The 27531-nt window shown below is 44.4% G+C and overlaps 4 protein-coding genes across 8 annotated transcripts; 2 read left to right on the top strand and 2 right to left on the bottom strand.

Moving 5' to 3' along the window:
• The first annotated feature begins 40 nt into the window (after positions 1-40).
• Positions 41-16558, top strand: LOC106657601 (vacuolar protein sorting-associated protein 13B). Of its 3 annotated transcripts, none has more exons than XM_023458056.1 (33): positions 41-225; positions 450-596; positions 664-841; positions 909-990; positions 1061-1236; positions 1302-1405; positions 1477-1723; positions 1800-1981; positions 2053-2262; positions 2325-2463; positions 2539-3625; positions 3693-4312; positions 4393-4569; positions 4638-4864; positions 4941-5163; positions 5246-5453; positions 5534-5711; positions 5791-6126; positions 6205-6524; positions 6590-6947; positions 7020-7136; positions 7214-7336; positions 7411-9453; positions 9919-10437; positions 10533-10711; positions 11753-12323; positions 12396-12598; positions 12673-12823; positions 12894-13044; positions 13123-14943; positions 15019-15212; positions 15285-15734; positions 15821-16558. In XM_023458056.1, the coding sequence occupies exons 2-33, from the start codon at positions 510-512 to the stop codon at positions 16052-16054; spliced, it is 11895 nt and encodes a 3964-aa protein (XP_023313824.1). In that variant the 5' UTR covers positions 41-225; positions 450-509; the 3' UTR covers positions 16055-16558. The 3 variants fall into 3 exon arrangements, with proteins under 3 accessions (XP_023313824.1, XP_023313825.1, XP_023313823.1); XM_023458057.1 differs by having other exon boundaries at positions 41-297; positions 5249-5453; XM_023458055.1 differs by having other exon boundaries at positions 41-297.
• LOC106657646 (aurora kinase C-like) lies at positions 16459-18417 on the bottom strand. Its single transcript, XM_014379257.1, has 5 exons — positions 18138-18417; positions 17511-18063; positions 17267-17401; positions 16795-17185; positions 16459-16724 (listed from the first exon to the last, which is right to left on the bottom strand). Exons 2-5 carry the CDS (start codon positions 18044-18046, stop codon positions 16611-16613), a joined length of 1176 nt encoding a protein of 391 aa, XP_014234743.1. The 5' UTR covers positions 18047-18063; positions 18138-18417; the 3' UTR covers positions 16459-16610.
• A 179-nt stretch (positions 18418-18596) lies between these two features.
• LOC106657643 (histone deacetylase 6) lies at positions 18597-24545 on the top strand. 3 transcript variants are annotated; one of them, XM_014379254.2, is made up of 18 exons: positions 18597-18685; positions 18855-19197; positions 19390-19554; positions 19726-20142; positions 20218-20315; positions 20378-20551; positions 20613-20805; positions 20982-21041; positions 21258-21347; positions 21424-21530; positions 21617-21754; positions 21817-21923; positions 21991-22160; positions 22232-22572; positions 22655-22850; positions 22926-23055; positions 23147-24072; positions 24148-24545. In XM_014379254.2, the coding sequence occupies exons 3-18, from the start codon at positions 19492-19494 to the stop codon at positions 24244-24246; spliced, it is 3309 nt and encodes a 1102-aa protein (XP_014234740.1). In that variant the 5' UTR covers positions 18597-18685; positions 18855-19197; positions 19390-19491; the 3' UTR covers positions 24247-24545. The 3 variants fall into 3 exon arrangements, with proteins under 3 accessions (XP_014234740.1, XP_014234741.1, XP_023313826.1); XM_014379255.2 differs by lacking the exons at positions 19390-19554; positions 20982-21041 and adding an exon at positions 20872-20931; XM_023458058.1 differs by lacking the exons at positions 18597-18685; positions 20982-21041 and adding an exon at positions 20872-20931.
• On the bottom strand, positions 24534-27296 carry LOC106657645 (GPI mannosyltransferase 4). Its single transcript, XM_014379256.2, has 4 exons — positions 26744-27296; positions 26269-26669; positions 25652-26190; positions 24534-25582 (listed from the first exon to the last, which is right to left on the bottom strand). Exons 1-4 carry the CDS (start codon positions 26916-26918, stop codon positions 24700-24702), a joined length of 1998 nt encoding a protein of 665 aa, XP_014234742.1. The 5' UTR covers positions 26919-27296; the 3' UTR covers positions 24534-24699.
• Between the last annotated feature and the right edge of the window lie 235 nt (positions 27297-27531).

Raw genomic sequence — 27531 nt, 5'->3', positions numbered from 1 at the left:
GAGTATCGTGACAGCAGGTTGTGTGTATGATAATAATACCGTCTGCTATTAAGTGCGATTGTTGTAGATTGATAAACACAATATCACGTCGAGTTTTTTCCGATGTGGCCATCGTGTGCAGGTAAACTGGCACGATTTTTTGCATCATTACAGCCGCTGCCGTTTGTTCGAATTGTCTCTGTTCGTTGAATAATTGAAAAAGTTTCGCCGGCTGCTCGTTTGACGGTAAGAGTGCCGAGTTTTCATAAATGAGTGCCAATGCAGATGAGAAATTTTTCGCTTAACAGAACGAATTTTGTAGGTGTACAGAATTTAATAAATTCTTATTTATACTAATGATAGTTTTTATTGAAATATAGCAATGTAACCAAACAAATTAATTACTGTCAACGAATCTTTGATTTTGAACATATGTCATAAAAATTAATATTGATACTGTTGATATTCAGGTGCCCCAATAAAAAGGATTTAAAAAGAAAGAATGAAATTTAATTCAACTTTTCAATGAAATGTTTAAATTGGAATCATATATTACTCCTGTTATACTCAGCTATGTTGAAAAATATGTCAAAAACTTTAAACCAGAGCAGTCTCAGGTACTTGTTTATTTTGAATTTATTTATTTTACGATGATAAGTTTACTAATAAAAATATTTGATGAAGGTTTCCTTGTGGGGTGGAGATGCATCCTTTCAAAATCTTGATTTACGATTGGAAGTGTTGGAAGAGCAACTTAATCTTCCATTCACGTTCGTCAGTGGACATATTCATGAACTACTTATTCATGTCCCCTGGGTAAAAATTACATCAGAGCCAATTGTAGTGACCATTAACACCATTGGTAAAATAATGTTGTTTTAATGTCATTTATTTTTAAATCATGTAATGATAAATTTGAATTATTTTAGAATGTATTTTAAAACTTAAAGAAGAAAATCAATGCGACAATGTTAATAAATCATCTCCTCAGAAAGAAATTGCTGTTTCAGAGTAAGGTTTAGTTTATGTTTATTAAAGGCATTCAATACTTAGTAGTAATTTTTTATTATTTTAAACATAGAGAAGAAGCCCCACCTGGATATATAAGCAGTATAGTGAATAAAGTCATTAACAATATAACAATAAATTGTAATAATTTAATTTTAAAATATGTAGAAGAAGATATTGTTCTTAGTATGAATGTTAGATTTTTATCCATGCAAAGTGTTAACAAAAAATGGGAGCCAGCTTTCACAGGTATGACATGAATGATATAAGGTAATTAAAAAAATCTGAAATTATACCTGTCTCATTTGTTACAGATATGAGCAGCTATGAAGTTAGACTACAAAAAATTATCACTATTCAGGATTTAACTCTGTGTTTAGACAAAATGGATACATCAGGGAAAATTGAAATATATCAGGTAAACATCACTAGATGCCTATATGCCACATTCTTTATAATAAATAATGTAACAAATGTAACTTCATGCAGGATCCAGTATTATATCGCTGTTCGTTAACTATAAGACTGATTATGAGTTATCATAGTCAAATGGCTAAAAGAGCATCGATAACTAGGTTTGATGTACATTGTCAAAAAATGGAGTTCAGTATAACCGAGCAACAAATTCCCATGATCTTAAGGCTGCTTGCATTGGTCACCACTTTGCAATCGCGTCAGTTTCCTGTAGCTAAAGAAAAGTCAAGCATGCCAGAAGAAGAGAATGACAATATTGCTAGTAAATCTACAGAATTCTGTAAAAATATTAAAATTGATACTTAATTTGTAATTAATTCATGTCACGCTCTTTGTAGATGATTTAGCACAAGTGACCAAAGCAGCCGGAGAAGCGGGTTGGGGTATGTGGGCTTGGAACACCGTCTCATCGATCATTCCAATGGATTGGGAAAACAATTGGTCGGACGAGCTGTTGGACTACTCTGGACACATTGTGCATTTTGGATTCTTTATCGACGATGCCACTATAACATTCAAAGTATAGAAAGCTGTTTTTAATTTAAATTACATTCGCACACCCGTGCTTATAACTTTGGTCAAATTTGGCAGGCCGTCGAGAGCGTCAAGGAGCAGTTGTTTTACAAGTCTCGTAAAATCAAGTACAAACCGTTTCTTTCGATTCACTTTTCCGAGGCAGTGATGGACGGGGTCTTGCAAGGAATCTCAATGACCAACGTTTACATGGGCGTCGGTACCATTCAATTGTATCCGCGAGAAGCTTGCAGCTGTGAATTTCCCGAGGTCTCGGATGGAGTACAGGTACATTTGTCCGATCATATTGTCCCTAGAATCGTTAATCATTGAAGTTATCGGTATTTCAGCCTCCTCTTTATCTGACCGCCGGGCTGAAAAAGGACGAATACCTCAAAAACACGCTGTTTGACGATGAAGCCGTGGAAAATCAAGGGAAAAAGAGAGAATACAAAAAGGACGTTTCTCATTACCTCAGCAAAAATTCCGGTACAATTTTGAATTACGTACAGCGCGAATAATTTATTTTGGCAAGATCACAAAGCTCACGCTGTCAACCATCAGTTTCAGAATTATTAGAAAGATGTCCAGCCGTCTCGCTGGATTACGTACATTACGCCGAAATCCCGGAGGACGTGACGCCTCAGCAATTGGCAGAGCTGAGCTCGGGTTTCGAGTACAGCAATTTTCGCGAGGAGAGACACATCAGATATACGTTCGGCGACATAACTCTGCGCGTCTGTTCGGGACTGCTGCACCGTATCGACACCATCAGACAGGCGGCGGAAAAATACGACTACAATCCCTACATCGTTCCCAAGACCTTGCCCAAGTTCGACGAGCTGCCGCCTGTTACGGTGGAGGAGTACGAAGCTCTGCGAGAAAATATACCGATTTTAACGACGTACCTGTACGTGAAAAAAGTCGCCGTACAATTGCAACTGGCCGATCATTATTCAGCCGGTCTGCCCAGACAGAGGAATCTCGTTAAGCAGCAGCAGCAACACGACGAGACTCTGTCGCCGTGCCTGAGCGAAGAGCCGCACGTCAGTCTCGAGGCGGGCACGATCGAGGCCAGCCTGGAAGAGCCCATCTATCCGTTCAGGCTGATCGCGTGCGCCTCGAAGCAAACGGAGATACCCGCCGAGATGCTGACTCGGTGCTACCGCAAGCTCAAGTTCCGACTCAACGGAGTCGGCAGTCAGGTCTTTTTGAAGTCCGAGCGTCGTCGAACGCCGCTGGTACTGCCGTGCAACGTCGAGGGCAATCTGCGCACGATACTCTATCCCGATTACTGGAAGGAGGCGCACAGGATACACGGCTCGCACGAGCTGAGCGTCGACTCGATCACGATTACGGGCACCAAGAGGAAGATCGCGGTCGCAGCGGCGATCGTTTCGTCGCTGCTCTGCGCGCGGGACGACGACGATCTCGGCCGACTCGTGTCCTGCTCCAGCATCTGCAACGATTCGCGCGACGAAAAGAGCCCGATCTATCTGGAGCTCTGCCTCGACAATATCCAGCTGAAGGGAGTCGCGTCCTTGTGCACGAGGTCCTACACGGCCGATCTGGCGTCGATGAAGATTTTCGCCCACAGCGAGACCGAGCAGGCGTTCATATTGTCCGGCCCGGAGCACGAAGAAGCTCACAGGTACGGTCCATCGAACGAGGCCTTCTCTCGTTTTCGATCGTTGATTTTTGTTGTTTCTTTGTTACAGTAATCGGGAAACGCGACCATTGGTAAGTGCCATCGTGCAGTTTTCAAACGATCTCGTCGACAATCCTCAGCATCCGACGATACTGTCCTTTCGGATGGCTCCCATGAAGGCTTGCTTGGATCCTCTTTTGCTCAAGTGGCTGGACTATCAGGTTAACAAAGGTAAATGCGCTTACTCAGCGCCACAAAACGTCGGTGGTCGACCCGAACAAAACCTGACTCAAGCCGGCACCGAGAGCATCGTCTCGGATCCGAGCGTCACCAGGAAGAGAAGCAGCTTCGTTCACGAGAGCGTTCACAGCTCGTCCGACAAGGACAAGCGCAAAATCGACGAAGCCGTCGTCGCGGACAATAAATCGGCGAAAAAATCGACCACCAAGACCTACGACTCCGACGCGGTTTTGACTCAGAGCGAGTCGCTGCAACAGAAGCAACAACAGCGTCTGCATCATCAGCAGGAGCAACTCGAGCAGGGGGCCTCGTCTCCCGACTCGAGCTACGGTTTGTGGGCACGATTGACTCAATTGTCGCCGTGGTGGTCGACGCTGATTCTCGACGCTCGAGTGGATCACACGATCGTTTACGTGCCTACGCGTACGATGAGCGGCATCGATTTGGAAGGTAAATTTTGCTTACGAAATTATTCATAAACATCTCTCGTGGAAACCTGCATATGTATCGGATTTTGACAATATTCACAGGCATCGAAGAGGCGAAAGATGCAGCCTTGAAATCGGATGAAAATCTGCGTATTCTCGTAGTGAAATTGCCCGTCATTGGTATAACGTCTTCGAATACAAATGCCGAGCCGTCGAATTATTTATCAAAGTATGCGCATGAATTGCCGATAAGACTTCCTAAAAATATTTGGGCTGCGAGTAAGTAAACATCCATCTGGTTCGAGTCATCTCGATCCATAATGAATCTTTCAATATCGAAATTTCAGAAACTCACAGCTTTCCTTGGACTTTGGAAATATCGGATCTGGAAATGTTCACTCTGAAAGGTAGCGCGCGACAGAATTTCGTCAAGAAAATTCGCTTCAAAGCCACGCTGGACCTCGTGACGAAAAGTACGGAATCCACTACGGCGATCAACGAATCGGCCGCCACTCTGAGCCTGTGCTTGTACATCGACACATCGCCGATCATCGTGTCGCTGAACGAGGAGCAGGTATATATTATAGAAAATCCATAATCGAAGCTGTTATACCGAGCTCTTTGTATCATCGTTTGTGTGCTGCGCGCAGGTGAGCTTTTTGCACGCTCTAACGAACGACATCGCGAGCGTGACCATTGCGGCGGGTCCCGCGAGCCAAACGCATTCCTCGAGTATCGGCGAGGCGCGAGATTCGAAAGACTTGCCCGCGGCGCTGAGGAGAAGCTCGTCCAGTCCGACGCAGCAGCAGTACTTGGAGGACGCTACCACGACTTCCACGATGTCCGCCGTGAAAAAGGAGAACACCGCGCAGGGTATGCTTATTTACAACAATTTTGACCAGCGACGCATAAGTATATACATATAGCTAAGCACTTGGCACAACGATCGTTTCAGCAGCCGACGCTTCGCACGTGAGCGCCTGCATTCAGTGGACCATCGCTAAGATCTCGGTAAAACTTTACGTTTTGGCGGACGACGACACTTACGCTAATTCCAAGCTGGCCCTGGAACTGGAAGATATCATAACTTCGATCGACGTGCAACCGGTTTACTTCAAGCTAAAGCACAAGATAACTACGGCCACGATTTTTCATTACGTGAGGTATCATCGTCACGCTTATATCCGGTTACTAATAATAAATCCGACGATTTGTGATCTTTTAAATATACACCGATTTGTAGATCGTCGCAATCGCAGCAATGGGACTTGGGTGAGTACGCGGGTATACTCATGAGCGGCCGAGAAGGACAGATGGAAAAAAACGAGGATTCGGGATTCTTGTGCCTTACGTTGACCGTGGCCAAGTCCGGCAACGTGCACACTCGCTGGGGAGCCAGAAAATCCTACAAATTGCCGAGGGTTCGAAATAATATTTAATAGACCTACATCCGACTCGTAGATTTTACGGAAAAATACATCTTCTCTTTTATCGTTGCAGAAAGATTCGCGCATGGAGGTGCTGCAACCGAGCGACACTTACATCACCGAGGCTCTAGTGAAGATCCAACCGATCGACCTGACCGTGGCGCCGAGCGTGCTCGGCAAGTACGTCGGGATCGCGAGACCGCTGCTGCTGAGCGACGACGCAGCGAGCCGCGAGTCTCGAGCCAGCGACGACGACGCGAAGATCATGCCGCCGTTCATTGGAATCGCCAAGCTGCGCAGCGAGTCTCTGCCTCTGGTGTACTTCGACTTGAAGGGACTGCGTATAATGCTGCCGACGACCATGGACGATCCGGACAACGACTCGACTCACGATCTGCTGATGTTGCAGGTATCGTCGTTATTTGCTACTTTATCTTTACAGCTGCGCATTCTATCTCCTATGATGATGTATAATACGTGCTGATAGGTCGACGGTGTTCGAATAACGCCGCACGCCGAGAATCCCATCTGCAGGGTACCCCTGCGGCCGGATATCTATCAACTGGCCGGTCAGGCTAATATTCTGAATGTGCCGGGCTCGGCGGTCGAGGATCGACAGTATCAGATCAACGTCGACGGTATCAGTGCCTTCACGACGACTTGGAAGGGCTATCAGAGGAGCGTCATGAAGCGAGTGTCGCAGTCGTACTTGTACACGATGAACGAGAATCCTGCCGTGGAGTGGAATAAGCTTGGCAACGGTAGCAGTCTCGAGCCGCACTTACCTACGCTTCCTATCGTGACGAGGTATGTCGATTAAAGCCCTTGGAATTATCTTTGTGGATCGTGAATTTGGCGCTCCTCCCTTTCAGATTCGATTTCTGCTTCATCGTGGCACCCGTCATTATCTTCAAACCCGACACGATCGTTTGCGCCAGCGCCGCCGAGCTCAATTGCCTCACGGATCTAGAACTGATGTTCAATCCCGGACAGATCAAACTGGTCGCTTGGCTGTTGAATCAACTGCAGGGTCTTGTGCCGAGCGGTGGCAAGTCGGATCGATCGGACATTTTCGAAACACCGAGAAGTCAATTGAGAAACCAACCTTCGTTCACGAGCAGTCTGAAGGGATCTCACTTGATCAAACAAACGATCCCGGAGTTCGAGCTGGATGTCGCCAAGGATAGCGGGGTCGATTTCGACTCTTGCAGCTTGACTTCTTCCTACATCGCAAGTTTAATTAACAATTTTCATAATTAATAATTCGACAATATTTGTAATGTACTGTCGTTCGATAAACAGGGAAAAACTTGCGCTCGATCGAACGAGCTTACACCCTTCGAGTGCCTGATGAACTGTGGAAAAGTAACGATAGTCTTTTACGACGTCGTTCGCGAGCCAGTTTCACCGAGACTATCTGTACGTAATAAGGAAACGCATAAATAAATCGGTCGACTTCTATGTAATTGAGTATAAAGTTTATTTGTGCATTGCAGACGCGAACAGAGAATGAGAAAGGAGACGAAGCTAACAATACGTTAAAGTCACCCCTCGTTTACGCCGTCATCGACCAACCAAATTTGTACTTTTATCAACAACAATCGGATCAAAGGATTCAGGTAAAAGCAGTCCAATAAAAAAAACTAACATTTAGGCATCAATGATCGTTGACGAAGAATAATGCTTTTTTCAGTTCTCGTGTTTCGATGTCTCGCTGCTTCTCGGCAATGAAACAGGCAAGAGATCGACGTCCATTCCATCGGCCAGCGACTTTACCACGTTCATTCTGGAAACGAAGAGCGGCGAGGCTCACCTGGACACGGGCATCCCGCCGTCCTTCCTGGTCGTCAAGTGGGACGCGTGCAAAAATTCCCAGATGAGCATCAACATGGGCCGACCGACCAAGGTGCACTTTTCTCTCGCGAGGCTCGACAAGCTGCTGCGGATACGCGACCAACTGATCGATTGTCTGGACGACGGTCGAGCGCATACAGTCGTCGGCGCGGATCGTTGCAACGTTTACAACAACAGCACGAGTAGCAGTCCCGACAGCGGCAGCTCAGCGGCGCAACAACAGCAGCAGCAGCAGGTCAGCAGCTCCAACAAGTATCGCGTACCCGACACGAACCTGTCCACGAAGCAATTGGTCTTTTCCCTGGAAACGAGCGACGGCACGAGCGAGCTCCTGCTGAGTCTGGCCTCGTTCTCGGCCAGCGCCAGCAATTCCTCGAGGCCCGAGAGGATCTTCGGCAGCTTCAGTTGGGACTCGCTCGTCGTGTCGATCAGGGATCATCTGAGTCGGGCGGACGCGAGTGCCCAAAAGGCTACCACGATGCTGTTGAATCCGTGCTCGTGCAGCGTCAGCGTGTGCCTGCTCTGGGAGCCTTGGCAACAGAAGGCCGAGCCGCCCCAGATACAGGTGCAGGCCGAGTGCGACTGTCTGCATTTGGATCTCGGACCGCGACACATACTCGCTTGTCAATCGGGCCTCGGCGACCTAACGAAGATATTGTCGAGGACGACCGAAGCAAACTCGACTAGCAACGAACTCGATCGTTCCCATCATCATCGGCAGCAGCAACAGCGGCGGCCCACGAAGCACGAGCAGCACTACCAGGACGATCTGAAATCCGGAGCCTTTCAATTCGTCGACGGCACCACGGACGAGCTGCCGTTCCCCTACCAGGTGGTGTTTCACTCGCAGCCGCAGCGAGCCATGGCCTGGCGATACCCGCACCCGAGGACCCTGACGCGCATCCACGTGAGTCCGGTGCCCATGGAGGAGGCCAGCAGCAGCGAGACCGGCGACGACGACGACGACGACGACGGGCCCGGCCAGAGGCTCGGCTGCGCCATCGAGTACTGGAGCGAGAGCCAGACGACCTATCAGCGCTACGTGGACTTTTACCTGTCGGAGCAGGAGAGCTACCGGCTGGACCTGCCGGAGCACGCGCCCCTGCAAGCCGTGGCCTGCGTCTGGCGCATCGTCCTGCTTAACGGCGCCTCGAGATCATCTCGTCGTCGGCTGTCGAGCAAGGCCCTGCTGGCCTGTCTGCGCATCGACTCGTACTTCAATCCGCGCATAGTGCCGAGTCTGCAGGCGGCCGTCAGCCTCGGCTGCGTCCAACTGCGCCTGTTCAATCAGCTGGAGGACGAGGAAGACGAGGAGCAGCAGCAGAAGCAGAAGCGCGACCTACCGGCACCTCTGGCCCGTTACGAGCTCGCCGGCCAGGTGCCCGCGAACCAGTGCTTCGCCGTGCTCGAGCTCAGCCGCGCCCAGCTCGCCCTCAGCAGGTGGTCCAGCACGGAGGTCGCGCTCGTGCGCGCCAACGCCGCGCTGGGACTGCGCCTGCTCGACTACGGCCTGCTGCTCAGCCAGGAGGTCGTCGAGCCGGCCGAGTGGCAGCTGCGGCTCTCGCGCGGGCCCTCGCCCGACCTCGCGCTCGATCTGTCGCTGGCCTGCGAGCCGTTCGACGTCAGGCTCAGCCCGGCGAGCTTTCACGCCTTGTCGCTGGCCGCTCAGCTCTGGGCCGCTCGCTTGTTGTCCGCCTCCCCGGCGGCGGCCGCTGCAACGGCTCCGACGACGACGACGACTCTGCGGCCGCTCACGACCAGGTACGTCGTGGCCAACGACACCAACGTGCCCTTGAGATTCGGCCAAGACGCCACCAACGACAGCATAATGCTCGAGAGCGGCCAGTGCCACTTTTATTCCTGGCGACACGCTACCAACCAGGTAATTCCATTATTTCTCTTTCTCTCTCCCCAGGTGAAATTGGTATATCTTATGACAGATCTTATTTGCATAGAATTTGCATAAGATAATTATCAGAACTTACATCAAATCGAATAATATCATATCTAACATTAGATCTGAAGTGACTGCATCGCTTATAATTATTTAACCAATAAATGTATTAATAATTAAAATTTAATTATAAATTTAGTTTGGGTTTTTGATAAAGTGAATTTAAATTGATTTAATAACTTTTATTATTGAATTTCAATAATTAATAAATGTATTGTTTAGATAATTTAAGGCGATAAAGTCATCTCAGATCTGGTGCAAGTTTTGATGTCTATAATCGTATGTAAATTCTGATGTAAGATCTGACATAAGATCTAATGTGCGTTCACCAGAACTTTTTTATCAGATCTGATGAACTGTTTTTAATCTGGGTCTCTCTCTCTCTCTCTCAAGGCTTTGAAGGTGGGCATGGAGGACGCCAACGGATGGCACTGGAGCAAGCCTTTCTCCATCAAGGAGGACGCCTGCTTCGACTTGGAACTCTCGGGCTCGGTCGAGCAGCCGAGCGTCGTCCTCAGCTGTCGGGTCTCCGCGCTCTCGGCCTCGCAGAAGCTCGTCACCTTCGTGGCGCAATTCGTCGTCAGCAATCAGCTGCAGGACGGCTTCGAGATGCGACTCATCAAGTACGACGCACTGGGCAAGAGTCGCGCCAGCCTCTACCCGGAGAGCTTCTTCCTGGCGCCGAGGAGCCGGCCGGCCTCCATCGTGCTGGCCGACCCGACCAACGTGGCCATGAGGCTGCGATTCTCCAGCGTGCCGAATCTCGCCTGGACCGGTGACATTCCGCTCCAGCCGAACGCGCGCTGGGGTCAGCCCTGGCTCGTCAAGGTGCCGCTCCAGGAGCGAGGACAGTTCATCAGCATATGGGTGCGAATGATCACGGAAACGATCGACGGGGTCGTCAAGATTCTCGTGAGTTTTTTTTATCCAACTTATTTTTGGAAATTAAGAACCAAGATCGAAGACGTTTGTCTTAAATAATATAATGCTGTTTTTTTTTGACATAGGCGGTCACAAGCCCCTTGTACATGATAAGGTCGTACCTTCCTGTACCGGCGAAAGTTCAAATAGAAACGCCGTCGCTAGGTGTATCTTTGCAAACGGTCATCAACGGCAGAGGCGAGAGGCAACAAATGTATTGCCCCGGCACATTCGAGCACGCTCATCAATTGACTTTCCAAATCGAGTACGTTCAGCATATTAAGTAAAATCGATTAAGTAGTAATAAACCGCTGCCAATGTATTGGCAAGTAGCTTCCTCATACTTTTTTTTTAACTTAAAAATAATTTGAAAATATTAATATCATCTTTCTAATTACGAAAGCGAAACGAAAGCGCCTCTCAGCTTTATCGGGTATCTCAAACAAACAATGCAAAAAAAAAAAATTTTTTTCTTAAATAGAAAAAAAAACGTTACGTTTATCGATAAATGAATTTTTCTGGCTTCGTCCCTATGTCATAACGAAAAAAATAAGCCCTCCCCCGTCACGATACGTGCTACCGTTATCAAGGAATCACTCTACACAGCCATACAGCCGCATACACCCACATACATTCCAAAATGTGTCAAAAATTCGATCTAGTATATAGAAATATCATTAAATATATCCTACGATAATTATATACGAAAGCCTAAATGTATCCCATCACAAAACTTCCTATATGAGGGAGCAAAAGGAAGAAAACGACAATTTCCCGCAAAAAAAATTTTTCCCGTAAAAAAAAATTTTTAAAAATCGAAAAAAAAATTTTTTTTCTTCGTTTATCGCTAAATACAATTTTCTGGCTTCATCCTTACATCATAACGAACAAAAAAAGCCCTCCCCCGTCACGATACGTGCTACCGTTATCGAGGAATCACTCTACACAGACATAAAAAAATTTCCAAAAATTTTTAAAAATCGAAAAAAAATTTTTTTTTCTTCCTTTATCGCTAAATACAATTTTCTGGCTTCATCCTTACATAATAACGAACAAAATAAGCCAAACCCCGTCACGATACGTGCTACCGTTATCGAGGAATCACTCTACACAGACATACAGCCGCACACACACACACACACACACACACATACATACCAACATGTGTCAGAAATTCGATCTAGTATATAGAAATATCATTAAATATACCCTACGATTACTCTATAAAAAAGCCGAAATGGAGCCCATCACAAAGCTTCCTCTATGAGGAAGCAATAATAAATATTCGTTCGCTCGTTCCATGTAGATCCGGAGTGTCGGCGTCGGATCCGTTCGTGCCGTTGTCGTACGCCTCGGTCGATCAGCGCAAGTTTTTCAAGCGGCCCGACAAGGAGAGCATCCGGGACATCTTGGAGGCGCTCGAGGCCGTCGACAAGGACGAGGAGGCCGCTTGGCCCTTCTTCCAGCAGAGCGACGGCGACGGGGACGAGTTGTTCCAGTGGGTGGCCGGCGACCAGCCGCAGACCCACGTCCAGGTCAGGTACGAGGACGCCGGCCTGGTGTCGAGCACGCTGCTGCTCGAGCTGCAGCCCTGGTGCTTCGTGCTCAACTCGCTGGGCTGCGAGGTGTCGATAGTGGCCCAGCAGCAGCAGCAGCAGCAGGTCGAGCTGTGCCGTGTGCCCCATTATGGCATCGTCGCGCCCCCCAAACTGGAGGGCAGCTTTTACCTGGGCGTGCGCCAGGCTGACACCTTTTTCATGTCCGCGGCCCTGCAGTTCGATCGGCCCGAGTGGAGCCAGAGCTTTTACAAGCCTCGGGTGCAGGGATCGATCCCGCTGGAAGGCAATCTCAAAGTCTGCGTCGATCTTTCTTCCAGTGTAAGTGTCCAAAAAGATCGCTCTCTCGACTCTTTGTTCAAACATAACTCTTTTGTATTTTCGTTTTCTCAGCTAACGCAGATCAGCATCAATTCGAGCCTGCACAAAGATATGCGCGTTCTGCGCATCGGCAGCAACTACGTGATCGGCAACATGACGGGCCACGATTTTTGGGCCGCCGCGCTGGCCGTGCCGGCCTCGGCGAGAAATCTGCAACTGCACGATCACGCGCCCACCGACAAGAGCATCAAAATCTCAGCTGCAACCGAACGAAGGTATTTAATATCTCGTTGCAATGCATTTTTTTTTTTTACCTAAGACATGTAAACGAGCCGTTGTTGGTTTGCAGATACGCGGTACCGATCGTCCAGTGGCACAAGATATCGGACGCAACCGATGGCCCCTTCGTTTTTTACGTCGCACTGCGCCTGAGCGAAAACAAGTGGTCTTGTCCCATTCGGGTCGATCAAGGCCTCGCTCGGCGATGTATCGCGCTCCCGGTAAGTTGTTTTCACTTTTGTGCAAGAAAATTAAAGCTTGTTGTAATTAATCTTCGATCTGCCTATAAAGAGGGGCCGCGAATCGTTGCCATTGGTCGTTACGACGCAAGAAGACAAGGGCACCGTATACGTTACCATACACGAAGACAAGCAGCCGCAGCTGCTCATCGATAACGTCTGCCCCTACGGAATCGTCGTTGGCCAGAGCGACCAAGAACGAGGTAATCATTGTATTATACAACTGTAAATACACGCTGTCGCACAAAGAACCGATGATTATAGCGGAGAAATATTTGCAGATAACGTGATCCCGGACGCCGAACACTTCGATTGGAAATGCTGCATCGAGAGCAAGAGCAGCTGTTACTACTCGATGCCGAGCATCGGCAGCAACCTGCCGGACTTGCCGATCAGCTCCGAAGCGACGAGCGTCTCGATGCTGGTGGCCGGCCTCGTCGACGACAGATCGAGCTCCTCCTACACCTCCGTTTCGGATGGCTCGATCCAATGGTCCAAGAGCGTCGAGCTAAGCGACAAACTGTCGGACCATCTGCTGCGCTTGCCCGCGCGCGGCGACGTGAAGATCTCGACGCGAGCCCAGTGCTACACGATCCGCGTGCGCTTCAGTCCGGTCTCGCAGTACGAGATATCGGCCCAAGACATACGCAGCAAAATCGAAAGGAAGAGCAACCTGCAGCAGCAGCAGCAGCGAGCCAGCAGCCCTGATCCGTCCCAGCACGAAAACAACAACGCGTCGTGGCTCGCCGCCGCCGATCTGGACAACCGCGTGAACAGCCAGTGCAGCTCCGCGTCCAACGCGACGACCTACGTCTCGGCCCAAGACGACGATGCCGAAGCAGCTGCAGCCCGACCGACTAGCCGAAGCGGTAACAACAACGACGACGAGCACGACGACGACGACGACGACTACAATACGCGCAATACCAGTAGCAGCTCGAGTCACGCCTCGGCGACGCTTCACTTCCGCGGCATCTCGTTCGTCCTCATGAAGGACGTGAACGAGCAGGGCCAGCGCATCGAGGTGCTGTCGCTCAGCACCACGGACACGATACTGCAGCTGGAGCGCGACTCGCGGGGCGAGTCGCAGGTCAGCCTGCACGTGGGCGATCTGCAGCTCGACAATCAGATGTTCGAGTCGGGCGGCTACGACTTTCCCGTGGTGCTGGTCAGCCAGAGGCCGCTCGTGCGCAAGGACACGAACGCCAACGCCACCGCGACGCCGCCCGTGTTCCTCAGCACGAGCCCGAAGAAAAATCTCGAGGACATCGTCGACAATTGCCTGCTCGGCGTCCAACTGAGCCTCCAGGAGGGCGTCTACAAGGAGATCGCCGTGAAGCTGGCCCCGGTCAGCGCGTACGTCGAGGGCGCCTTCGTCACGCTTCTCATGGATTTCGTGACTGCGACTCTGCCGGCCTGTCTGTCCTCCACGAGTAGCGGTCAGCAGCAGCAGCAGCAGCAGGTCAACGCGAGGAGCAGCGAGAAGAACTCGAGTCATTCCATTGCCGTTCCGTTGCCCGACCACGTGCTCGTCGACGCGAGGATACTGAGCCAGCCGCTGCGCCTCCAGAGCTTCCTCATCGAGCCGGTCTCGATACTTCTGAGCGTGCACACCTCCGTGCACCTGTACGTGGCCTTCGATCACTCGCCCCTGTTCTTCGAGGCCTTCGACAAGCGCAATCTCGTCACGACGCCCTATCGTCTCGGCAACGCCCTGGCGATGCACTACCTGTCGGGGGCGATCTTCGGCGTCGGCTGGGTCGTCGGCTCGCTCGAGATCCTCGGCTCGCTGGGCGGGCTCGCGCAGGCCCTCGGCAGCGGCCTCAAGGACTTCGTCTCGCTGCCGTTCCAGGGACTGCTGCAGGGGCCCTGGGGCTTCGTCGTCGGCGTGACCCACGGCAGCGCGAGCCTCGTCAAGCACGTCACGGCCGGCACCGTCAACAGCGTCACGAAGCTCGCCTCGAGCGTCGCCAGGAACCTCGATCGGCTCACCCTCGACGAGGAGCACCTGCAGCGCCAGGAGGAGTTCAGGCGGACCAGGCCCCAGGGCGTGGCTCAGGGTCTCTATCAAGGACTCACCGGCCTCGGCATGAGTTTGCTCGGTAAGCAACTATATAATAAGGATGAAAGAAGCGAACGAATCGAGTAAAACGATGTATCGGGCAAATTTTTTGCAGCTGCGGTGGCTGGGCTGGCGCATCACCCGTTGCAGCAGGTCTGGTCGGGCGAGGCGTCGACTCGGGGTCTCGTCAGCGGCGTGGGCCGAGGCCTCGTCGGCGTCGTCACGAAACCACTGAGCGGCGCCGCCGAGCTCGTCGCCCTTACCGGCCAAGGACTGCTCCAAGGCACCGGCTGGAGCTCTCTGCCAGAGGTAATTCATTTAAACAGCAATCGATGAGAACCGATCGCGATCGTGTTAACGCTCGTGCTTTGTATCTTTTAGCCTCGTCAGCGAGCCGTGGTCCAATACCCGACGGAGCGCGCGGCCGAGAGCAGCAGTTGTCTGCGCTACGCCTGGAGACTCATGCCCTTGTTGCAGGCTAACCAGGACAACATTCTGTACGTGTGCCAGGCCGAGCGGGTACTGCAGCAGCAGCAGCAAGTCAGCAGCGACAAGCATCCGGTGAGCCTCGTGCTGACCCGCCAGATGCTGCTCATCGTCAGCCTAGCCGAAGACAGCCTGGAGAAGGTACTACCCATAAAAGATCTGCTGATGAGCTCGAGCGAACACGAGCCGACTCAGCTGCGTCTTTATTACTCTACCGCTGCTACCGTTGCCGCCGCCAACGCTGCTGCAGCTGCTGCTGCCGCTGCCGCTGCTACGAGGCAGCAGTTGGAGCAGTCGAATCACAGTAGACCTGGTTCACCCCTCGAAACGAGTGCTCCGATTCATGTAACTGACGCATACTTTTTTCATATTTTTAAAACTAATTTCGCATCCTAAATTGCTTGGAATTTTATTTTTTTTTTTACAACCAGATGGACCGAGAAATTAGAGCGAGAGTCGCGGAATTTTTGCGGACGAGCAGCGCGGGCATCACGAGCGTATCCAGCAACAGCGACACGGCCTCGGAGAATTGCGAGGCGTCGACCCTGCCCGACCCGGACAACTGCTACACATTCCACCTGAGCGCGGACTCGCGCGCTTACTTTATCGCGCTCTTGAGTCTTCTGCGGCGACAGTGCCGTGGACACGGATTCGCCGTAGTGTAGAAAATGAAACTTTTGTATTTAGCGTAATGTCACTGCGATCTTGTGTCGCATCACAAAAAAGTGTTCAAGCCTATATGATTTTTTAATATTCTTGTTTAATAAATTTATATATATATATATTATGTAAAATGACGACGTGTGAATATTCGCGTAGAAAACATGAATTTTTTAAGATATCTTGGAATACTTAATTTTTATCGATGTGAACTAGAACTTTCCACGAATTTTCGTGTCGATAAAAATATTTTTAACAAAGATTTAAATATTTTTAAATATTTTTATAAAAAAATTTATTGTTAAACCCAATATTGCTCGTGAACTTATAAAATTTCTACAGTAACAATATACACGTATAAATTAATCTATTGCATAGAATAAGTAACAAAAAGTTGCTAAAGGAAAAATCCAATATTAAAAAATATATTGTACAAAATTTTAATCATCTACAGAATTAAAAACTACTTTGGCTATCCCAAATATAGAAGTAAAACTTTCAGAAACTTATACTCCATTTTGATTTTTAAATGACATAAAATTAAAAAATAGATCAAATAGATTAACTTCTCTTCATGCTTTCTTGAGTTGGTTGAGTTGTACGATTTGAAACAACCCATTGGTGATCTAGAATACCATCCAATGATAACCTTTTTTCCGGCGCCACAACGAGAAGCTAAAATCAAATATGATTAAATTTTTCAGTCACTAGCAATGAGAGATAATTTTCAAAACATAAACATTACTTTTGCTATAAGGTCTCTGGCTCCAGAACTCATATGATCTGGGACGGTATATTTTACTTTTTTTATTCTATGGTAGGTCTCATCGTAAGTTTTGGCTAAAAATGGTGGTTGACCAACCAAAAATTCGTAAGTCAAAATTCCAACGCCCCACAAATCAACAGTATGATCATGCGTTTGACCATTGACCATTTCTGGTGGTAAATAATCTAAGGTACCACACACAGTTTCCCTGCGTGAAGATGGGGCATGAACAGACCAACCAAAGTCAGCCATTTTCAATTCTCCGTTAACACCAAGAAGTAAATTTTCTGGTTTTATATCTCTATGAATAACTTTCCTTGCATGACAATATTTCAAGGCATCAGCCAGTTGCGAAATGTAAGTGGCGGTCCTGCATACATTATATTAATAAAAATATTTCTTTTCTAACACTTTCTAAAATTGATAAAAATGAGATACAATTCTAAGTTACCTCACTTCATCAAAACGTTTATTAGGTTGAGCATTAAGTTCCTTAAATACTTCTCCCTTAGGAGCAAATTCCAAAATTAAATAAACTCTAGTATCATCATGAAAATATCCATACATCCTTAGTATATTAGGGTGCCTGAAATAACGTTTATTTTGTGTCAATACAAAAAATAGATAAAAAACGTTTTTCTAGAATGCAGTAAAAATGATTGATTCATTACAATTTGTTACTAAGCAGTTTTTACCTTAAATGAGTTTGAATTTCAATTTCTCGCCTGACTTGATGCTCAATGTCAGCCTTTAAAATCTGAGCCTTAAACAATACTTTCATTGCAACAATAAACTTTGATTGTTTTTCTCGTGCCAAGTATACATTTCCAAATTTGCCTTTACCGAGTGCACGTCCAATATCAAAATCTGTGATAGCCCATTGTTTTTTCTTTTCCTTTTGGTTTCCAGTCTTTGATTGTGGGATTGAGCTTGTTGAACTCTCTTGTTTTTTTGGTTTAGAATCTGTCACAGTGTCCTTATGATGAGAGTTTTGTGAATGATGAGTTTGATCTGGTTTTTTCACTGCACGGACTTCTGTAGAATTTAAAGGTAGTTTTGGCGGAGGCATAAGTTCTTGGGATTTATTTGCAGTGTTGGTTTCTTCTGATTTTTTAGCAATGCTTTTAGAACTTGCAGTAGTTGACTGAAACTTACTTTCTTTCAAGATATCTGTCTTACCCATTTGATGTTTTTGTTGACTTTGACTCAAATTTTCTTTTCCTTTCATCATTTTGCTAATCTTGAAAACTAAAAGATATTATCGATTAGGTATGATTTTATTTTAAATTGACACGCGAAAAAAAAAAGCGAAATATCCTTACCTTAATATTATTATTAATTAGTATGTAAAAACCAATAGGTTAGAAATAAAAATTAAAAACTACTGGACGTGGAAAAATCAACAGCACTACAGTGTATCGTATTATAGGATCAAGATCCGACTTGAAAGCTCGTTAGTTAAAGGTGCCTTTTAACTTTTTGATCGAGAAATCTCTTTTTTTATTATTTATCAATAATCAGCCGAGTAATCTACTATCTACCAATTTATCTTAATCCTGTAATTGTCAACATTCGCAGGACACACGGAGGGCGCAATTTTTGAGTCCCGAACCTAGTGTTAAACACATGCATCTGAATTTAGCGAGTTGGTGATTCAAAATTTAACGAATCTTTGCAGCAGACCGCACGATTGGTTGCCGCTCTCGTGTCTCTCTTTAACCTTAATCCTCGTCTGCAATGTCGATACCGCAAAATTTCTCGCCTCTCATAACGGAACAACTTTTAGAATATAAATCGTTCGATGATCAACTTGTGCAACAGTGGCATTGATAAAAGCTTTCTGTATGGAATTTCGCCCGAATTCATAAAGGTAAATAAATCGATTTTTCACAGATCTACGTTTAGCAATTTGGGTAGAATTTCAGACTTGGCTTCACTGTTTTGATGTGTTGACGTTTTCGTATGTATACATACAAACGCGTGACTCGCACACAAACAACAGATGCGCGCACGCACGCTAATTTCCAATGATTGACCAGTTTCAGCAACTGCCATGGTACGATTTGGACATCGTACTAAACGCACACACACATTAATATTCATAAGGACTTATTGAGATGCCAGTTTTTTAACTCAGCGTGCTCATGTTTGGTCACCCATGCCTCGCGTATTACCATAAAAGAACTACACACGTCGTTACTCTCGAGTAATGATGGATAACTGACGATATTTAGATCATCTGAATGTACACTTTCTCAGCAGATACATAATCGAGAATATTGTTGGCCAAACGAATATATTTAATAAATTGCTCTTACTTACTTGTTTTAAAATAAAAATCAAGAGAAAATAATAATGACTCGATCTCGTTAATTGTTGATGGTAATTATTCAACTTTAATTACATGACTATCGATTGCTACTTTCTCTCAATAATTTTACAATTGATCTTATTTTTTACTATTTATATTAATATCAAGTTTTTAAGCGATGTGTTAAATATATAAACAACTTTATTTATTTATAAGTTATTTTTTTCATCTTTGTATTTTTACATTTTCTTTCTTCTTATCAGTTCAATTAGTTTGATGCATGCTGCAATATCCATGGTGCTGTTGCATTAGGCTTACAATCTGGTTGGTATTCATGAATAGCAGGTCTAAATTAAACTGATACAATGTCAGTCGCAAAGAAGAATGTCACCAACAATAATAGCAGAAAATCACCAAGAATTGCTCATGTAATTTTGATATTTTATGTTTTTATTTTCCACTTAATCAGACAAGATAAATACTTAAGCTTTCAACAAATAAGCACCAATCGGCTAAACTTATCACTTTATTTTTTTGTTTATCTTATCTGCCTCGAGTACATCTTGAACATTTTTAAATGAGATATTATCAATTAACAGGCAAAACCCTCAGCAGCTTTATTGGCTGCCAAACGAGAAGGTGCTGAACGTAAAAGAAATCTTGGAAATATTTCAACAATTATTAGAGACATTTATCAAAAAGCTATAGACGCCAAAGACATGATTCGTCACAATACAGGAGTTATCTATGAACCTTCAATGGTTGAGCATAAATGTCTGTGGGATCCAAATTATCCAGAATGCCCAGAAAGGCTAAGTAGAGTGCTTGACAGATGCCAGCAATTGGGTTTACTAGAGAGATGTAAATATATTGCTCCACGTAAAGCAGAAGCATCAGAACTTTTATTAAAACATACACCTGGTCATTTGGAGATAATCAAATCTACTGACAATGTTAATGATGTTGAAAAATTGGAAAAATTATCTTCTAATTATGACGCAGTTTATTTTCATCCAGTATGAATAATTTTTTAACTTTATTGAAATTTAAATATCATCTTTTCATTTTACTAATATTAATTATATTTGCAGAAAACATATGAATTATCTCTTCTAGCAACTGGTTCAACTATTGATTTAGTGAAAAACATTTGCTTAGGAAATATTCAAAATGGCATGGCAATCATAAGGTACAATCTTGATGAATATTTTTCTCCAGTTCAAGCATTTTTCTTAAAATTAAATTTTTTAGGCCCCCAGGACATCATGCTATGAAATCTGAATACTGTGGATATTGCTTCTTTAATAATGTAGCTATAGCTGCAGAGGTCGCTTTGAAAAATAATTTGGCAAAAAAAATTTTGATTGTTGATTGGGATGTTCACCATGGACAAGCTACACAACAAATGTTTTATAATGATTCAAGGTAAATTATGAAAAAAAGATAGTTGAAGTACAAGCAATCATGTAAAAAAATGTATTTTCAGAGTTGTATATTTTTCTATACATCGTTATGAACATGGAGAGTTTTGGCCCAATTTGAAAGAGTCAGATTACCACTACATTGGAGAGGGTCCAGGAGAAGGGTACAATTTTAATGTGCCTCTCAACAAAACTGGCATGACCAATGCAGATTATATCGCAATTTTCCAACAAATTTTACTTCCAATGGCATACGAAGTAAAATTATTATTTCACATTAACAGAGCATAAAGCAGAATAATTTATAAAATTAACTTATTTTAGTTTCAACCGGATCTCATCATAGTCTCAGCTGGTTATGATGCAGCTCTTGGTTGCCCAGAGGTAATCCTGACTGATGTTTATTAATTTTTGTTTGTTTTTTTTTACTTTAGTTAAACCCTGATCTCATTCTTGTCTCATCTGGATTTGATGCAGCAATGGGAGATGAGAAGGTTGTTTAATTAGGTTTACTTTGTAAATTTAAATGTAAATTTTAGCCCATGGCAATTATTTCCATTCATCTTCTTAGACTTACAATTGTGATACTGGAATACTAGAATACTTCTTAAAACATTGACTATGCGCTAAGATTTACGCATACTTTCCTTTAAAAATTTTCAAACCAACAGCTGATTCCTTTATAAATAAAAAAAAACGAACGTTTTTAGGGTCAAATGAACATCACTCCAGCTTGTTATTCTCATTTACTTAATATGTTGATGGGCTTAGCTAACGGTAAAGTTGCTGTAATTTTAGAGGTCAGTCATAATTAAAAAGATAATTATAAAATTTTTAATAGTTTTAGTTGAAAATAAATTCTTTTTCATTTTGAAGGGCGGCTATTGTCTAAGGTCTTTAGCCGAAAGCGCAGCTCTTACTCTAAGAAGACTTTTAGGAGATCCTTGCCCAATGTTAGAAAATTTGGAACCTCCTTGCGAAAGGTAAATATTACATTATTATTTTTATATTTATACAATTGATAATATAACGATCCGAATGTCAAGATTTAACGTGTGTTTCGTTTTAGTATTCAGGAAACTATTTTAAATGTGATATACTCACATAGATCCCATTGGAAATGTTATCAATTTCAAGATACCTTTAATGTGAATGGATACAATACCAATTCCAAACAAAAGAAGCATCTACCTAATGTCATCTACAAGTATGATACCGTCATAGTAAAATTAAAATAGTTTCGCACAATTATTCGATGATTTTTTTCAGAGGCCCTGAAGAATTTCCGACGGTATTCGAAACACGCAATTGTTATCCCGTTCAAAATAGATCGGAGGTATTGCAAATAAACAAAAAATTGGACCATCTTGCAAAAAGTAAGTATCCGTGTTGAGCCAAACGAGAAGCAATATTTATTTTGAATTAAACGATTCTCGTCTTCAGTTACGAAACTCAGTAAAGCTCAGCATCAAGTCGGCATCGTCTACGACGAGAGAATGTTGAAACATTACAACGTCGTCGATGAGTCGCATCCCGAGCGGCCCAGCAGAATAAGCAGCATATACTCCAAACACAAAGATTATGGCTTATTAACAAGATGTCATACCTTCCAAGTAAGATTTTCTCGCATAATCCGTATCCGTCGCTTTGGAGCTAAATATCGAAGCATCTCTCTCGATTTCAGGGAAGACTCGGAAGCGATCAAGAAATTTTACTGGCTCACACGCAAGAGTATCTCGATAGCATCAAAAAAACCAGCGAGACGAAATTACGAGACCTGGCGAAGCAAGCCGGTGAACTGAACTCGGTCTACTTTCATCCGGAGACTTGGGACAGCGCTCGAGTCGCCGTCGGTTCGCTCTTGGAAATCGTCGACAAGGTCTTGAACGAGGAGTGCCAGAGCGGCGTGGCCATTATTCGACCACCGGGACATCATGCAGCTGACGATGCGGCCTGCGGTTTTTGCATCTTCAACAATATCGCCATTGCCGCCAAGTATGCAGTGTCCAAATACGGCTTGAACAGGTGAATATTCATAGAACAATATACTATTCGATATTCGACTAGTCAGAGAAAAAAAAGCTAATATCGTCGATCGGTTTTTCAGAGTTATGGTACTCGACTGGGACGTGCATCATGGTAACGGCACGCAGTCGATACTCGAGGACGATCCAAACATACTGTACATGTCGTTGCATCGCTACGACAACGGTAACTTTTTCCCTCATTCCAAGGCAGCGGATTACACGGTGGTGGGCACGGGCAAGGGAGAAGGTTTCAACGTCAATATTCCCTTTAACAAGGTAATTATACATTGGAATCGATAAAACAAACGATCGACATTTAACTCACTTCAACCCGTATCTTGGTATTTGTAGAAAGGCATGGGCGACGTAGAGTACACAGCGGCTTTTCAACAAGTAGTCATGCCGATCGCCTACCAGTTCAATCCGGAATTGGTTTTGGTTTCCGCTGGATTCGACGCCTGCATCGGAGATCCCCTCGGAGGTGAGTGTTTTCTTTTTTTTTATCGTCGCACGAAAAACAGCGCTGCTGCAGCTCCAGATTCAAAAACTCGCGCTCATCAAATTCAAATCAGGTTTCAAATTGAGCCCGGAGATGTACGGGCACATGACGCACTGGCTGTCGGCGCTGGCGAACGGCCGAGTGGTGCTGAGCCTCGAGGGCGGCTACAACGTCAACTCGATCGCCAACGCGATGAGCATGTGCACCAAGGCGCTGCTGGGCGATCCGCTGCCGGCGCTCGACCCGCCCAAGGATCCGTGCTGCCCGAGCGCGGTCCAGAGTCTGCGCCTGGTCATCGAGACGCAGCGCCAGTACTGGCCGAATCTCGTCTTCTCGGATCGCGCCCTGCCGCTCGAGTCGGCGGGCTTGCTGCCGAAGGCGCGAGTGCCGCGCGCCAAGCCCACTCAGCGCCTCCTCGACGGTCCACCCGCGGAGCTAACGACGATCCAAAAGTCCGCCGAGCCACCTCGTCCGCCGTCTCCTTTTTTACCAGGCAGCACGACCAGTTTGGAGGAGGGTCTAAAGAAACTGAGCGTGCGAGATTGTATCAATCCAGACCAGCAGCAGCGGCAGAACACCAGCAACGAAGGAGCACCCGGTCGGGAGGAGGAGCAGCAGAATCAATCCTCGGCCAGCTCGAGCAGCCAAGCTCCAGCAGGAGCAGCCGCCGCCACGACCCTCCAAGATTACCTTCAGAGCAACCTTCGAGCTCTGGTGGAGGAGCAGATGTTCGCGGTGGTGCCGCTGCGCGACTGTCCGCACCTGCGCGCCGCGGTCAGGCCCGTGCCGACGACTGGGATCGATTGCGCGACACCCTGCGCCGAGTGCGCCAGCACCGCCGAGAACTGGGTGTGCCTGACCTGCTATTCCGTGCACTGCGCTCGAAGCGTAAATCAACACGCCCTGGATCATGAGAGCGTCCATCAGCACCCGCTGGCTCTGAGCTTCAGCGACCTGTCGGTCTGGTGTTACGCCTGCGAGGCGTACATCGACAATCCGGTGAGTCGTTGTTGTTGTTTTTTTCTCGATGCTCTTCATCACTGAGATTACCTACTTACTTTTGCTTTCGTTCAGGTCCTTTACGACGCTCGCAACGCGGTGCATCTAAGTAAATTCAAGTACGTGATGCCCTGGACTTACGACACACCCAGAAATCACAGTGACAGCGATTGAATCACATCTTGGCAAAATATTAATCGCATAATTTCTTTGCTATAGTGTACAGATTTCAAAATCACCTCGTTAAATCTACGCATTTTTTATAAAAATATATATTATATTATGATAGAATCCGTTGTATTTAAATAATATGAAAAATAGAAATTGTATATTGTTAAGCCGTTAAAAGGAAAGATTTGATATAAAGAATATATTTTCATAAAATGAAAATTTTTTATGTGGACTTGTTATAATCAATCGCTTATTACTAATACATTTTAAATAAAAAAAAATCATATCTGTTCAATTTTGTACATACTGTGTAATAAATATAGCTCGTTCATATAAATTTAAGTGATTGCAAACATCGATAAATATTATTACAATTAACAATTAGATTTATATGCAAAATTTTCGATGATCAATTTACTTTATCAGGCTATAATTTAACAGAATTCGTCTTGCATGTCATCTTATTCGTGGATGTTCAATCTGAAGTAATGTCAAACTGAACTGACTTGAATAGTTCGATACGAGAGTGACGAATTGTTGAAATGGATCATTAAAATCTAGCATTGTTCTAGGTTTCAAATACTGCCATAATATATCCGTTGTAGGGGGTTTTTCCAGAGAAATATGTGGTGAAAATTCTTTGTAAATTTTATAAGTAAACTGTTGTGAATTATTGCGAGATACATATTGCGTAAATTCAACTAAAAAACTCGTGGGTAAGGCGTAGTAAAATCTGTATGGAATATTTTTACTTTCCCAATTTTCTTCGCATTGACGCAGAGTCGACACTATCTCATTAACGATAATATCAACATCTTTAGAGCCCATTTCAGAGAAATGAAAATCCTTCGTCAACTTGTATTTATGGCCTGTATTACTGGTGTAAGTTCTTCCTGTGTTTCTCAATTGAAGAATTCCAGTTGGTAATGGATATGAATGAGAACTCATGTAATAAACATGAGTGAGATCAGGCTTTGATTTCAGTTCTTTGGCTAAATGACTAGCCACTGGCAATATACCTCCTTGATGTATAAAGCCATAAAATATTGTCAAAAGTACATTGCTTACATACCAAAAGTATAACATTTTTGAATTTTTTTTCTTAACTTCTCTTGAAGAAATATTTTGTGCATTATTTGTAACATTTATTACATTAACAGTTGGACTCTTGATATTATGACTAAATAAGAATATTATTGGTAGTAATGCAGGTATAATAAATCTTGGTTCTTGATGGGGAAATATGGACAATACTAACACTGGTACCACATATGAAGCAAACATTAAACTTTCAACACTCTGTATACGAGGTAGTTCTAGCCACTTGCCTTTTAATCCACTGAAAATTATATATTACTAGTTAATTAACTTTCTGTTAATGAATATGAATAAAAAGTGGAAAAATTACCTATTAAACATTTTTATGCAAGTAAGCAAGCTCAAAATTCCAAGAATACTAAAGAGCAATGGTACATTTACAATAAAATGTAGAAACCGAGGATGCAGTCCATGATTTTTAAGATTATCACTCATAGAATTGTATTTCACAAAGTTGAGCGGTGTTACCACAAAGTTGTTCATGCTTATCTCAAATTTTCCTATTTCTTCCATTGTTAAATATTTAAAATACATACTGTCATAGAGAATCAAAGCTAATGCTGTTGGAATACCAAAGACTATGAAAGTGAATATCCTTATATGAAAATCTAAAAATCCAACACTAATAGATCCAAGTCCTCTTTGTAGCCAAAAAAAGATTGGAGAAAATGCATAAGCAACAAATGTTGGTCGGTTAAATATTCCAACAACAGTTATAGTTGCTAGCAACAAACAGTCGTTAAGTGAATGAGAAGGTAAAGTCATACGTAATTTGTATATTTTTGTGCGTTCAACCCCATTTTTAGCTTTGTAGTATTTTTTTGTTAAGTAGTCGCTCTGTAAAACAACCTGTGAATAAAAAAAATTTCTTCATTTAGATGGAATTAATTTATTTAATACCTTCTACTGAACAATCAATATTTTTACCTTATTAGAAAATTCCATACACCTAGATACATAGTAGATCAATACTGATGTTAATACCATTTCAATAGAATTAGAAAAAGTTCGAGTACAATATGTAAACATGATATAGGAACTAGCAAAAAGAGTCATTCTGACTAAATATGGTTCATTGAGTATAACACATATTTTATATAGACAACAGTCACAAACAAATGATAAAAGGGTCATTAATATTCTTGGAAATAAGACTAGAAAGTATGGAGTGTTGAGAGTAAAACCAAAATAGGTTTCCACATAAGGCGACAGTTGGTCCAGTATCAAGTATGGAAATCGCACGCATACTTGTGGAAACAGGGAGTTTCTCACTGGAAAAGAAATATTGAATTCCCATGGTCTGTAAACATCAATATCAAAACTGTCACCTGAAATTCAAGAAATAAATACTTTTAATTTTCGTAATAAAATTTATCCTTTATATAAAAAAGTAAAAGTTTACCTGCAGCTACTTCAATAAATTGAAAATATTCATCAGGATGGATGTATCCGGTTTGTGGAATAAAAGTAAGTACAATTCTGAGAATAGCTAAGGCCCAGTATGGACTCCTTTTTTTACAAAAATGAAAAACATTGTTTTTTTCATTATTTGGACAGCAAAAAACCAACTGTGACATTTCTTATTCGTTTCACCAAGAAACATAATCAAACCATGAGAGTAATGGGGTATTTTTTACTTATTTTTAAGAAGACAGAGTAAACATCTTTGGTATTTAATCATTGCACTATTTTTACTGTTTATTGTTCAATTTTTTTCATAGCCATTAAGTTTTAAAAGTGCAACGATGATTGGACGATGATCATCGTTGCAGTTTAAAAAAGAGAAGAGGAGGTAACTTTTCACTCACACGATATTAACTTTTTGTTTCACAACTAAGAATTGTGTTTTACAAAAGACAAGCGTGTTTCGAAGATTTCGTTATGTTTGTGTATACACCGACGTTCTAGCATCAATTCAATGCAGCAGAAGCAATTGCAATTCTGTCATACGCGAGTACTTACTGCTGCAGATACTACTAGTGCTGCGCTGAACAATCACAAGTCAAAAGCTCCAACACCCACGCGGCGACACGTTTTGACTTGTCAGTTTACGCATTATAACTGACACTTTTTATTGTCACGTCAATATAAGCAAATGCATTTTTGCCCTTACCTTTCTAAAGTTCTGCTGAATAATTTGTAACTATTGCACGCAGATTGTGTGCTGAAATTTTAAAAACGTTACACTCA

The sequence above is a fragment of the Trichogramma pretiosum genome, unplaced genomic scaffold, assembly GCF_000599845.2.
Source record: "Trichogramma pretiosum strain Unisexual culture from Peru unplaced genomic scaffold, Tpre_2.0 scaffold90, whole genome shotgun sequence".
In the NCBI taxonomy this organism is placed as follows: Eukaryota; Metazoa; Arthropoda; class Insecta; order Hymenoptera; family Trichogrammatidae; genus Trichogramma; species Trichogramma pretiosum.
The sequence above is the reverse complement of the archived record's forward strand: the minus strand, read 5'-3'. Positions and strand labels throughout refer to the sequence as shown.